Below are 14,818 nucleotides of genomic sequence, written 5' to 3'. Positions count from 1 at the left end.
TATATATATATATATATATATATATATATATATATATATATATATATGTGCGTGTATGTATATGCTTATTTTTGTGTTCATATGTGTGTCTGTATATATATATATATGTATATAGGTGTATGTGTGTAAGTAAAACTGCAACAATGTGCAGATTCTGCAGTGGTGCAAGCGCATCTTCCTTAACAGCTGTTGTTTGCAGATGGCAATCATTTCATCACATTTTAATTGCATTGCACTCTTTGGCAGTGCCAAATAATGCTCTATTTCTTTGCTTCATGAAAAACCCTTCTCTTCTAGCCATTTCGCTGCTATCTCTAAGGAAATCAGCCTACTCAAATAAATACCATCTGCGACTCACTTAACTCAAAGCTGCAACACCCTGCAGTATCTTTGTTGTATTCCGCTGGCAAATGATGACACCCTACATTGTTGCACTTAGTCTTAGCCATCTCTTCATATCCCAGTTTTCATTCCTCTATGAAGTTCTTCACCGTTTCTTTCTGTTGATCGCTGTTGCTCATTCTGCTATTATTCCAGCCAATAATAGCAGCTCAGAACTTCTTCATAATAAGTAAGCAATAACACAACAATAAGAAATATCTGTCGCCTTCCTGGCACTTGTGTCGGTGGCACGTGTAAAGACATTCAAGCGAGATTGTTGCCAGTGCCGCTGGACTGGCCTTTGTGCTGGTGGCACATAAAAGCACCCACTACACTCTCGGAGTAGTTGGTATTAGGAAGGGCATCCAGCTGTAGAAACTCTGCCAAATCAGATTGGAGCCTGGTGCAGCCTTCTGGTTCACCAGTCCTCAGTCAAATCGTCCAACCCATGCTAGCATGGAAAGCAGACCTTAAATGACGATGATTAAATATATATATATATATATATATATATATATATCTGTATGTGTGTGTGTGTATATATATATATATATACACAAACACACACGAGGGGGGGGGGCTGAAAATTTCCCAAATTTTGGTAAAAGAACATTCATGAGGATTAGTTAATCATGATTTTATTCAACACATTCCCCAATTAGACTCACCCACTTATTCAGTTTTTCTAAGTCCTGTAATAGAACTTGGCAGGTTGGGCCTGAAACCAGGCCTTTCACTATACCGTTAAAGCCAGGAACTTTTCGGCACCACATTGCACGTCGATTGATTGACTGTCGTTGGTGTGCTGCGTATACATGCATGCGTGTGCATCAGTAATGGTGTTTGCTACTACGATAATCTCGTGTTTCTGGTTTACAAAATTCTAATGACTGACTGACATCTGTTCCTTTTTAGCCATTTATATTCAGAACCACATCAAGCTGCAAGTGTTGATTTGCAACTAAACATTAGTTTACCTGTTGACTATCTGAAATAATGTACCATGGAATTCAATTAAAATTGGATATGTCACACATTGAAAGGTTCCTTATAAAAGAGACGTTCTCAGAGAGAGAGAGAAAGAGAGAGAGAGAGGAATATGAGGCTTCTTGTGTGGAAAGTTGAACAACAAACAGGATTTATAGTTTTACTAAAGCTGTGTGTTCTATTCAATTGATTTGAAGCATTTTACATTGCTCTTTTCCCCTTGCTGTGTCTGCATACATACATATGTATATGTTTGTATAAGTTTATATGTATATATATATATATATATATATATTTATATGCATGTATATATATATATGTATACATGTATATATATGCATATATATGTGTGTGTGTGTGTAACAATGATGTGTGTATATATATATACATATATATGTAAATATATGTATATGTATATTATTTATATATACATATATATATATATATATGTATATATATACTAATATATATAGATAGATACATACATACATACATACATGCACACACGCACACACACATTCATATATATTCCTTTCTGTGTTTTTTGTAAATCCCCTTGTAATGATTTTTAATATATATATATATATATATACTTTACATAATGATGATTATAATTAGGTTGGTTTTTCATTGTTTTTTCTTTCTTTTGTTTTCTCTTTCGTTCCTTTCAGTTGTGGTTTTGTGTTTCTTCTTTTTTTTTTGTTTTTTGGCGGTTTGTTCGTTCTCCGAAATAAACGTGAAGATAAAACGAAATGTCCAGTGTATATTGATTTTGATTTCGTAATCCTCTTATCTACAAATAATAATAATGATGATAATAATGATAATAATAATAATAATAATAACAGCAACAACAATAATCATAACAATAATAATAATAATAATAATAACAAGGAAAGAATATTCGATAATCTGTTAGAATTTATTTAGAAATTTTTGTTTCTTGTTCTCAATTAAGAGATACAGGCTTTCTCTCTCTCACTTTTTCTCTCTCTCTCTCTCTCTCTCTCTCAGAAACACAAACACATGTATGTGTGTTTTTGTGTGTACATACATACATCCACATGTATATCTGTATGTATATACATATGTATACACACACACACACACACACGTGTGCTTTTTATGTACCACTGACATGGGAGCCAGTCGGGCAGTATTGGCATTGACCACGCTTGGATGGTACTTTTTATGTGCCACCGGCACAGGAGCCAGTGAGGCAGCATTGGCATCGGCCACGCTTGAATATTACTTTTTACGTGCCACCAGCACAGGAGCCAGTCAGGTAGCACTATCATTGACCATGCTCGGATGGTGCATTTTACATGCCACCGGCACCATGCTGCCACCAATTTACACATACACACACACACACACACACACATATATCTATATATATATACCTGTACCCGCTAGTGTAGTAGTTGTGAAAAATGATGAGGTTTATGTGCATGCGAAATAAATTATGCGGAAATAAATGGTGCAGAATGGTTTCTAGTTACATCTGCAATGTCTTACTTGATTGATGATGGAATTGTAAATGCGTTGCCATAGCAGTAATTTAAAGATTGGGTGGCGGGGTGGGGGTTGGTGGGTGCTGTCGATTGCAACATCATATATAATACATAGATATGTGTAAGAATAGTTCTTGGTATATATTCATTTGTGCACACACACACACACACACCGTTGCTGTTGCTAGGAATTGTATACATATTTGTCTGTCTGTCTGTCAGCCTATCAGCTCTCCATCCTTCCACCTGTCCAGCCATCCGTGTGTCCATCTATCTGTCCGTCCAGCCATCCATCCGTCCGTCCATCGTCTTGGCCATTTGACAGAGAGATATGACAGATTAACTGGTGGATCACCAATCGATCTGTCTTTTCTCTCTGTCTTTTTGTCTTTTACTTGTTTCAGTCATTAGATTGTGGCCATGCTGTGGCACCACCTACAAGAATTTTATTTTTTGAAGTGCTGGTACTTGTTCCATCATTCTCTTCTGCGGAACTGCTAGATTATGGGGGCATAAACACGCCGCCATTGGTTGTCAAGTGATGGTGGGGGACAAATACAAGAACACACACACACATATACACACATGACAAGCTTCTTTCAGTTTCCATCTACCAAATCCACACACAAGGCTTTGGTTGGCTTGAGGTTATAGTAGAATACTCTTGCCCAATGTGCTAAACAGTGCAATTGAACCCAGATGTGGTTGGGAATCCTGCTTTCTTGCTTTCTTTCTTACATCGTAGAGATCCATGAGGTTTTAGAGTGTTTCTGAGGTCTTTGAGGTTTTCTGATGTCCTAGAGGGTTTCTGAAGTCTTAGAAATTTCTGAGGTCTTAGAGGGTTTCTGAGGTCTTAGAGTGCTTTGGGTCTTTCAACATCAGACTCCTTTGTCCCCTAGACTCACTGAAGGTTGATCAGGTCGCAGCTTACATCCTAGAAGCAGAAAACCACATTGCTGTATGTGAAATGAATGAGAGAGGAGTGCTTAATACATGTTGTAGAATGTATATTTATTTTTTAATTATTTTTATTGAAAACTGAGAGTTTGTCTCATGCTACTGAGATCCCCAGTAAAGAAGTCTTGCCTGAGGATTGCTGTGGCATGAAACTTCACAAGTGAGACAAACTCTGTTATATACATATATACACATTCACACACACACATGCATATATATACACACATCTTTGAGCATATTAGTAGGCACACAGGCATACACACACATCACATATGTATATGCAGCACACACACATACACACGCACACACAAACACACACATATGTTTATCTTATCTTCAATTGCCTATCATGGAAGTTATGGTAATATAAGCTGAGAGTAATTTCACATTGTTGTTTCTTCACCAATATGAAATTCCCATAACGGTTCCTTATGTTCATATCAAATTTAATTTGTCTGGAACTTTGGATGTCGTTTTTGTCATTCCCTCCGCTCTATTTTTCCTCATCTCTTGCTGTTAATCGTTTCAAAAAGTTCATCTCATTTGTTGCTTCTCTAAAAGATTAACGTTATTTTTACAAGAATTTCTCTCTTTTGATCATTTGATTTCCAAAGAAACCATTTTTCTGTCAGATCTTTCAGTGGAATTAAATTATTTTATTGCTGCAGAAGGTAATAAATAAATAAATAAATAAATATATGAAAATTAAAAAAAAAAAAATTTTTACTAAAAAGATGTTTATTTATAAATGACCTATATTCAATCTGGAAATTAATCTTAATCACATTTGTGTTAAGGAAATTGTTTCAGTATTCTTTTCTTTTTTATTGTATATGTGTGTTCATGTGTGTACATGTATGTATATATATACATATATATATACACGCACCTACATACAAACACATATATGCATATATATATATATATATGCATATCATATATGCACATACATTTATAAATATATATACATACACACACGTATACAAACATGCAGATATAAATTTATACAGACACATACATGCATACAAATACACATGCATACATACACACATATATGCACACAGACATGTGCACACACACATTCACAAATATACACACATACACACCCATGCACTATCAGACACGTACATTCATACACACATATACACACATACACAGATGCATGCACATACACACACACCTTACATATTTACACTGTACTTGTTTCTAATAAAGAAGATTTTTGTTTTAGCAAACAAGTAACCGTTTTTTTGGTGCCAAGTTTTGTAGGTGGAAACTTTCTCAAAGTAATTTTAATGTTGGAGACAGATTATCAATATAATGTTTTATCATTCTCTCCTTCTTCATAATATTTCAGTTAAATTTTCTAAAAATCTCATTTTATGGGTCATGTGAGCTCTTAGCTAAGACCTTGTATGTAGTTGTCTTAATGTTTGCCGTAGGAAATTGATATTGCTAAGGGCTTGATCCAAAACATTCCTGCCATGACCATCCCGTCTGTTTGTTAGATACTGTGAACTACAGTACTCAATGTAACTCTGCTTTTTTTTCATTATTAAAGGCACAGATGTAGCTGTGTGGCTAAGAAGCTTACTTTGTAACCATGTGGTTTTAAGTTCAGTCCCTCTGCATGACACCTTGGGCAAGTGTTTTCTATTTTAGCCCTGAGTCAACTAATGACGTGTGAGTGAATTTCATAGATGGAAACTGTGTGGAAGCCTCATCAACATCAATGTCCTCTGTCGTAATGCCAACCACTTTACAGAGTGGACTGGGTACTTTTACACAACATCAGCACAAGTGTATTGTGTCTCACTATGTCTCAAAGTTAGCAGTTCATCAAGCAGAGATCTATAAAATAAATGCCAGATTGAAATACGTACTGAGGTCAGTACGATCATTTAAATTTTTAAAGGTGGTACCCCATCATGGCAACAGGCGAAAGACTAAACCCAGTAAAATACATATTATACGTTATTGCATATTACATACTCTCTTTACTCTTTTACTTGTTTCAGTCATTTGACTGTGGCCATGCTGGAGCACTGCCTTTAGTCGAGCAAATCGACCCCAGGACTTATTTTTTGTAAGCCTAGTACTTATTCTATCGGATCTCTTTTGCTGAACCTCTAAGTTACGGGGACGTAAACACACCAACATCGGTTGTCAAGCGATGTTGTGGGGACAAACACAGACACACAAATACATAGATACGACGGGCTTCTTTAAGTTTCCATCTACCAAATCCACTCACAAGGGCTTTGGTCGGCCCGAGGCTATCGTAGATGACACTTGCCCAAGGTGCCACGCAATGGGACTGAACCCGGAACCATGTGGTTGGTAAGCAAGCTACTTACCACACAGCCACTCCTGCGCCATATTATACAAGTTCTTAAATAGAGCCAGATCTGAACTCTGGTCATTTAGCTTCAAGAACCATATAGAACAGAAGAAAGGGAGGATAGAGCTGTGACATTTACCTACCCGTTCGTTAAATTCTTCATTAAATGACAGTTCAACCATATTCTTGCTAACACCCTTTTATATTGTGTGCACGGAAGTATTTGTGTCGTTAAAAACGTGACACTTGTGGTGCCATGTCTTGGCACAGCTCAGACCTGTGTCTTATGAAGACTAGTATACCTTCACTTAACTTTGCTATAATTCTCTGACCTGCTGTTAACATTTGCTTTATCAGTGTCTGTAATAGCTTCACACCTGTATATATAGTTTGCCTTTGAACAAGTCAATGTCGGAACTGCTTTACTGAACCTTTTCTCAAATTCTTGACTATGTTTCTAACAAAATGTGATCTACAAAATAACTGAATGAAAAAAAAAAAAAAAATCCCCCAAAAAATAACAATTTTCTCGGTGAAAACATTATCAAAGACCTCATGTTTGAAAAAATATGTATCTATGGGTAATGCTTCGCAGACCTTATTAATAAATAATAACTAGGAATAAAGAAGGGTTGAGAAGCAGTACAAGAGACGGAGAGAGAGAGAGAAGGGAAAGAGAACACAGAGAGAGAAAGAAAATGCCAATGGCCGTCAAAATTCCAGTATATTTGTGTATTTTATGTATGTTCCATGTATGCATATTACATATCTTCTAACAAGTTCTGTGGAATTCTGAGGATCTTTGCTTGCTATGGTTTTTCCTTTGAAGGCTAAAAAACTAAATGGCATTGCTAGGAAAGTCTTTTTTTTAATTTTTTCGAGAAAAGAAATGTCCATTTATATCAGCTGATATTTTCTTTTGAAACAAAATGTTTGCAGCTGAACTCCAAAAATAAGCTCCAGAAAAGCTCTTTCAACAACGATGATCGTTATCAAATTTACTTGACACTGAATATAAAGACCTGCCAAAGTAGTGACAGGAACAAAAAAAACAAAAACAAAAACAAAAAACAACACAAATTGAATTCTAGAAGAAATTGATGAATTACACTTTTAATCATAATTCACATCAATCTTGGTTACACTTTTAGTCTAAATCTGATGTGTAAATCATGCAGACCAATTATCAATCACCTTTTCATGGGTTTTTCTGTAAAACAAGGGTGATACCCATGGCATTGGAAGTGTTTCTGACTGGATGGGCAAGGAGATAAACTATGATTCATCAGCGACTACAGTAAGATGCAGTACATTAGGGCGTTGATTGGAGACTTGTTTGAAATGTTGTCATCATTGTCATCGTCACCACCGTTGCTGCTGCCAATGTCATCGACGATGACACCTGGACGTTATTGTTTCATGGCCAAAGAGTCATAGGTCCAGTTACCTGGTTTCCGTACTGTGCAAGTGGTCAAGATTGTAACATTCCTTCTGAATGGGGATGCCATTTCATTGTCTTTTCTTTTTTGTGAAGTGAATTACAGAGAAGTGCTTAATCCTTTAGCTTTTTAAACCAGCCATATCCTCCCTAAATACCGCTAAACATTTCACCCAGCATTCAAATACTTCTGCAAGCTCGCTGCCTTCTCCAATTTATATATTGAATCAAACATTATTACATTATTTTAATACCGAATTTAAACATATTTGTATAGAAGTATAAACATGAAAAATACATACATATACAGATACATAGACACTCTCACACACACACACACACACATGCACACACACACTCATATGCACACATATACGCACATGTCTATGTATGTATATGTAAGAAATTTAGAATGCTGAAGAGATTTGCGAAACACAATATGTCAAAATCAAACTCTAATTAATCGATGTCTTAGGATTTAATATAATGTAATAACGAAGATGAAAAGAAAAAAGAAATATTTATCAGTTTACGTCAATGGGAGAAATAGTTTCATCATCATCATCATCATCGTTTAATGTCTGTTTTCTTTGCTGGCATGGGTTGGATGGTTTGACTGGGGACTGGCAAGCCAGGAGGCCACACCAGGCTCCAATCTGATCTGGCAGGGTTTCTGCAGCTGGATGCCCTTCCTAACGCCAACCACTCTGAGAGTGTAGTGGGTGCTTTTACGTGCCACCGGCATGGGATACAATCTGCCAGCACTGGCACCAGGCACATTCGGATGGTGCTTTTTACGTGCTACTGGCGCAGGAGCCAGCCGGGGTGGGAGGTGGGGCTAGCATCAGCTACGTTCGGATGGTGCTTTTTACATGTTTCTGTGTATTAAAAGACAACACTTTTTTTTTCCCATCAAATAGGAACATATAGAAAGGTAGATATTTGGTATGTGTGGAAGGAGCGGTTGTGTGGTAAGAAGCTTACTTCCCAACTGCGGCCATGCCGGAGCACTGCCTTTAGTCAAGCAAATCGACCCCGAGACTTATTCTTTGTAAGCCTAGTACTTATTCTATCGGTCTCTTTTGCGGGGACATAAACACACCAGCATCGGTTGTCAAGCAATGCTAGGGGGACAAACACAGACACACAAACACACAGACACACATATACATACATATATACGATGGGCTTCTTTCAGTTTCCATCGACCAAATCCACTCACAAGGCTTTGGTCAGCCTGAGGCTATAGTAGAAGACACTTGCCCAAGATGCCATGCAGTGGGACTGAACCTGGAACCATGTGGTTGGTAAGCAAGCTACTTACCATAGAGCCACTTGAAGAATTTTTAGTTTGATGAATTAACCTCATTGCCAAATATATATACTATGTATTTATTTATGTTTGTATATGTATGTGTGTGTGTATGTGTATATATGTTTAAATCATATAAAATAATCGCGTTGTGTCATTTTTCTCTTTTTTTACCATTCCAGTTGGAGGTGGTTGAAATTGCTTTGGACCAGTGTGGTCATGCTAACGAAAGACGTTTGGCAATTGTTGACAGAAATCGAGATCTTTATTTAACAACCGTCCGTTTGTTTGGCCATACCAGAACATTTCTAAAACTTGGTAAGTTTTTAAACCCGACATTTTTCAAATTTCAAATTGCTCTCAGCTCATGAAGTCTACATCTCTAATTCTTTGCTATTGTGTTTAAAAAAAAAAAAGAGCCAACAAAAAAAAAGATTTCTGGTTAAATGCCGTAGAGAAGTTAGGAAGTTTTGAATAGTACTAATTAAATTTTCTCCAATAGGTTTCTGAAATTAAAGCCTGAGAAATCAAATTTTGAATATTAACCAAAGAAACATAAATTCCTTGTTATTTCTTTCTCTTTTATTATTTTTTTTTTCTCTTCACTCTTTCGGTATGATGAAGAATTTCCTTGAAGTGAAATGAAATGAAAAAAGATGACATATCTTGTATTAAAATTCATAAACATCTATTCTACTAGAATTTTCATTGTAAAAATTATCCGTACCTCTAGGATAATAGAAATATCCGAAATTTCTGTGGAAAATGCCCCAAAGTGCAACCATGCAATATAAACGCAGTTTGAAATAGACACTTTGTTGTTTCTTCTTGTTGAATAATTACATTAGGTATTGAACTATGCCTCCTGCTGTGCAACTGGCTAGTTAGAAAGTTCCCTGCTGGGATGTAGAAATCTCCCTATTTTATTTCCCTATGTAACAGCTGAGAATGTCTTTACTTTATACCCTGTCATTGTAATGTAATTAGCTTAATTAAAACAAATTCTGCACTCCGGTTCCATAGCCCCTGCAACCAAACAACTTATAAATTTGATATTTGCTCTATAATTAAAAACCGCAAAGGCCCATTATTTTCCTAAAATTATTCATATGTACTAATTAAGGAATGCCAGGTTGCCTGATGAAGGCTACTTCCCTGATAGCAAGCAACTATTTTCTTCTTCCTCTTCTCTCTATTTCTCTCTCTCTTATTATATATATATATATATATATATATATATATATATATACACACCTATATGTATATACATATATAAATCCCTATATATATGTATGTGCATATATACCTATGTTCATTTGTGTATATGTGTGAGTATAGATACACATATACATCAATATATACGCATGCATATATGTACACATATATACATCTGCGCATGTGTGTGTGTTTGTGTGTGTGTTACTGTTTCTATTGGAGTTTTAAAGAAATTAGCTTCGTTAAGAAGTGATAGGCTGAGATAATCTTTATGTCATAGTGAAAATATTTGAGTAATTGTGTTCTGGTTAGTTTGTTTTTAACTTCATCTCAACTCTCTCTCTCTTTTTCTCTCTCATCTTTCTCTCTCCCTCGTCGTCATTTTCTCCTCCATGCATTTCAACAGAGCTTTCTCTCTTTGATAAGTCCTTCAACTTGTTACTCACCCATTTTGCTACCGTCGTTGGCCCCTATGAAGAATACACCATCCTGCTATACCCACACGCACACATGTACCATTCCTTCCATTCTTCTTCTTCCATTAGCTTCTCTCTTTCTCTCTCTCTCTCTCTCCCTCTCTCTCTAATCACCGAATTATTTTAGGTTCCAAAACCCCCCCATATCCATCAAAACCAGTTCAGCCCATCCATTTCCTACCAAAATTCAGCCACATATAACTCATCTGCGACCGATGGCTTCTAAAACCTTGATAAAATTATTCAGTTTGTTATCACAGTTAATTATCTTTCTGAAAGAAATATATCCTACATTCTTCCATACCACCATGCAATTAACTTTTCGACCTTATTTCATATTACATTCACCATCTCTTTTTGTAATTAGTTCAGATTATTTAATTGGCAAATATCAACGAAATCAGTTATATATTTTTTTTGTTATCTTTTTCCACTTTTCTTGTTCTTGTTCATCTTCTTCTCTTTTCTCTGTTTCTATTCTAGTATTTTTTTTTTAAATTCTATATATTTATGATTTTGCTGTTGTTTTTTCTCTTTTTTTTTTTGCATAAATTTTTCAGGGTTTTTTTTTTTAATCTTTTTGTTTTGTTAATTGGTGAGGATGGTGAATTTAATATCTAATTATAGTTAGTTGAAACAGATGAAAGACTCGTTGACTTATTAAGAGTCGGAATTAAAATAAGACTACTTATTAAAAGTAAAAGTTACTGGTGCAGTGGCAAAACTAGGCTGATCTACTCTCCGTCCATGCCCACCCCCACACACACGCATCACACCCGACCAATGCCAAGTATTCTAATAAGACCAACATTCTGCTCGACTCCAATCAGATGAAAGAAAATGTCAGACATGCATCTATTGAATTTTTAGAAATATTTTTTGGTTTTTTTTCTAATTTGCTATTTTTTTAATGCTTTTTTTTTTTGTTGTTTTTAATTTCTTGTCTCATGCAGCAATTATGGATGCTGGCTGTAGAATATTGTCAAAAAGTGAAATTATCAACTGATGACACTAATTAGTAAATGGGTCAATATCGTAACTGCTAATGGAATCCACTGTTGGTTGATTACGGGTCACTGAGAGGCTTTTTTTGTTTTTTTTCCACTTTTCTTTCATTTGTTTTTTTCCAAATTTCACTGAATTACATCAGTAATTTCAGTTTGATTTCAGCCATGAATGTATTTTGAAAGACAGCATGTGTGTGTGTGTGTGTGTGTGTGTGTGTGTGTGTGTGTGTGTGTGTGTGTTTGTATGTATTTTCCCAAAGATAGTATTGTAGTTATTGCAACAGTCGTTTGCTATACTTTCAATCGATCAGTTGAATAAACCAAACCACGAACACAACCAAAATTTATAATTGAAACAGCTGTAAGTCTATAATGCACACATAAATATATAAAGCCCATTACTTCTCACCTTTTCATTTTACCATTTCGTGAAAATACACCGTATCACCAGATTTACAAATTTGACAAATAATGGACTTTGTCTTTGGATTACCTGGATTTCAATACTAATTACAAGAACCCTTGTTACCCTGCTGTCCTTGTATCTTCAGGGAGCTTAAGATGTATTTTATCTGGATTATTAATCCCTCATTGATAACTCTTTGTTCCGATATGTATGTGTGTGTGTGTGTGTGTGCGCGAGCTGAATGCCCTGACCACCAAGCCATGTGCCTTCATATATATATACGACAGGCTTCTTTCAGTTTCTGTCTACCAAGTTCACTCACAAGGCTTTGGTTGGCCCAAGGCGAAAGCAGAAAACACTTACCCAAGATGCCATGTGGTGGGACTGAACCCAGAACCATGTGGTTGGTTAGCAAGCTACTTACCATACCACACAGTCACTCCTGTGCCGATATATATATATATATATATATATATATATATACGATGGGCTTCTTTCAGTTTCTGTCTACCAAATTCACTCACAAGGCTTTGGTCGGCCCAAGGCTATAGCAGAAAACACTTACCCAAGATGCCATGCAGTGAGACTGAACCCAGAACCATGTGGTTGGAAAGTACACTGCTTACCAAACACCTACACCTAATATTAAGGTAATAAATGAGGAAAAGACTTGCATGGAGAAGTGAATGTTAAATGACAATAATGATATGTGAATGTGTGTCTGTGTGTGCATTTACATTGATACAGCTTAAAAGAAAAAAACCCCCACCAGTCTCTGTATGTCTCTTGTGGCTTTATCAAGGGTCAATATAATTGACTAAAACACTTTAAGATGGTACCGCAGTATGAGTAGTGTTCAGTGACTTATCAGAAATTCAGTAAAAAAATTACGACTAATGTATTCGTTAGTCATGGTTTCAAAGTCCCTGAGCAACCAACATTTAGTTTCATTCAATATATTAGTATCACAGAGAGTGTTAGATATTCAACACTTTAAATTACTAAACTCGTTAACATGATTAATAAACTTCATTCCATACAATGTCTGCAGAAAACCACACACATTCTCATTAACCAGGAAATATTTTATTTATTTCTGTGTAAATGTGATTATTAAGACAGACGATATAACACCATGGTATTCTAGTTCTGTAACCCATTCTCTTCATTGTCTTTAGACAATACACAACTCATCTAAGTTAATAGGGGGAGCTCTTGTATGGTCAGACAGACTGCTGACGTATAAAAGCAAATGAAATTTCCTCCAATGTTTTTTTTTTCTTGAAGTCTAAAGCTAGACAAGGCTGAGTGGCTAAGGAGTTCATTTCACAACCACGAGGTTTTGGGTTCAGTCCCACTACGTGGTATCTTGGGAATGTGTCTTCTATTTTCGCTTTGGTTTGACCAATGCCGTGTAAGTGATCACACCAGATAGAAACTGTGTGGAAGCCTATCCAGTGTGTGAGTGTGAATAGTGCTCAGGTGCATATGTGTGTGTGTGTGTGTGTGTGCATATATATATATATATATATATATATATATATATATATATACACACACACACACACACTGGGGTTGGACAAAGTAATGAAAACACCTTAAAATTTCAAACAAATTTATTTTAATATGGGGTAGGACCACCAATGGCAGTAATTACAGCTTGAATTCCATGAGGTATGGACTCGTACAAAGTTTGAATTGTTTCCAAAAGAATTTTTGTCCATTCTTCAGCCAAAAAAGTCTCCTGTTCTTGTAGTGATGATGGTGGAGGATATTGACTCCTTACTTGTTTTTCTAAAATGCACCATAAATGTTCAATAATTTTGAGATCTGGGGACTGTGGTGGCCAGACAAGATGTTCAACTTCACTAGAATGTTCCTCGTCAGATCAGATTGGAGCCTGATGTAGCCTCCTGGCTCGCCAGTCCTATGTCAAACTGTCCAGCCCATGGCAGCTTGGAAAATGGATTTTAAATAATGATGATGTTGATGATTTTTGTGTCATAAGAATTTATAAACTTTGAAAGATAAGAAAGGAATCATCTTTAACGGTGGGATTTGAAGTAGAAAAAGCTCTAAATAATAGCTTTTAAATATTGGCTTAAAAAACCCTTCAGATAGAAAAGAGTCAAAAGCCGTCTTTGAGATTTGAACCCACATCTTCTGTAGACATGACAGATGTTCTACCATTGGACCAACGCAATCCTTCAAGTTTCTTCATCAGTTTTTGATGCTTTGTTCTAGCCAGTGAGAACTTTATGTTCTCTACACCATAAGGATTTAGAAATGTTGAGAGAACATGAAATCAATAATCACTCTTGTATCACAAATTTGCTGCTGTTCTATCCCATTGTTGTCACAGCTCCACCAAGGTGTGACTCATGTATTGCAGCCCTGTCACATTTCTTCATTCCATACCAGTCATTACTTGTCACACCGCTGTATCTGACTCTCCACTACGTATCCCAGCCTCACTTCACTGTTGCTGCCCTGTCACATTACATATCTAGCCTAGCTCAGCTTGGTTATCATTCCATTACTGATTGATCTGTGTTCTCCTATGCTTCTTCTGTCACAGCTTGCTTGACATCTCTGAATATTTCTGGTACCTAAACAGCTGTCATCATTCTGTCACCATTGCTTTAGATGTAAACTGCATGCTGCCCTCAACCAGATCAGTGTAGATTTTAGAGACACTGTTGTTTCGGATTTATAGAAAATAAATGTTTAGATGTCTGTAGTATATATATATATATATATATATATATATATATATATATATAT

General features: G+C 36.0%; 1 protein-coding gene across 1 annotated transcript in view; it reads left to right on the top strand.

The window, feature by feature from the left end:
* The window catches only part of LOC106881077 (intraflagellar transport protein 80 homolog), a 295,274-nt gene that overhangs the window by 138,070 nt on the left and 142,386 nt on the right, over window positions 1-14,818 (top strand). Inside the window, exon 12 of the mRNA XM_052974707.1 lies at window positions 9,113-9,248. Within this exon, the coding sequence (XP_052830667.1) occupies window positions 9,113-9,248 (136 nt within the window). The remainder of the gene's footprint in view (window positions 1-9,112; window positions 9,249-14,818) is intronic.

The sequence above is a fragment of the Octopus bimaculoides genome, chromosome 19, assembly GCF_001194135.2.
Source record: "Octopus bimaculoides isolate UCB-OBI-ISO-001 chromosome 19, ASM119413v2, whole genome shotgun sequence".
In the NCBI taxonomy this organism is placed as follows: domain Eukaryota; kingdom Metazoa; phylum Mollusca; class Cephalopoda; order Octopoda; family Octopodidae; genus Octopus; species Octopus bimaculoides.
Note: the sequence above shows the minus strand (reverse complement) of the source record. Positions and strands in the feature narration are given on the sequence as shown.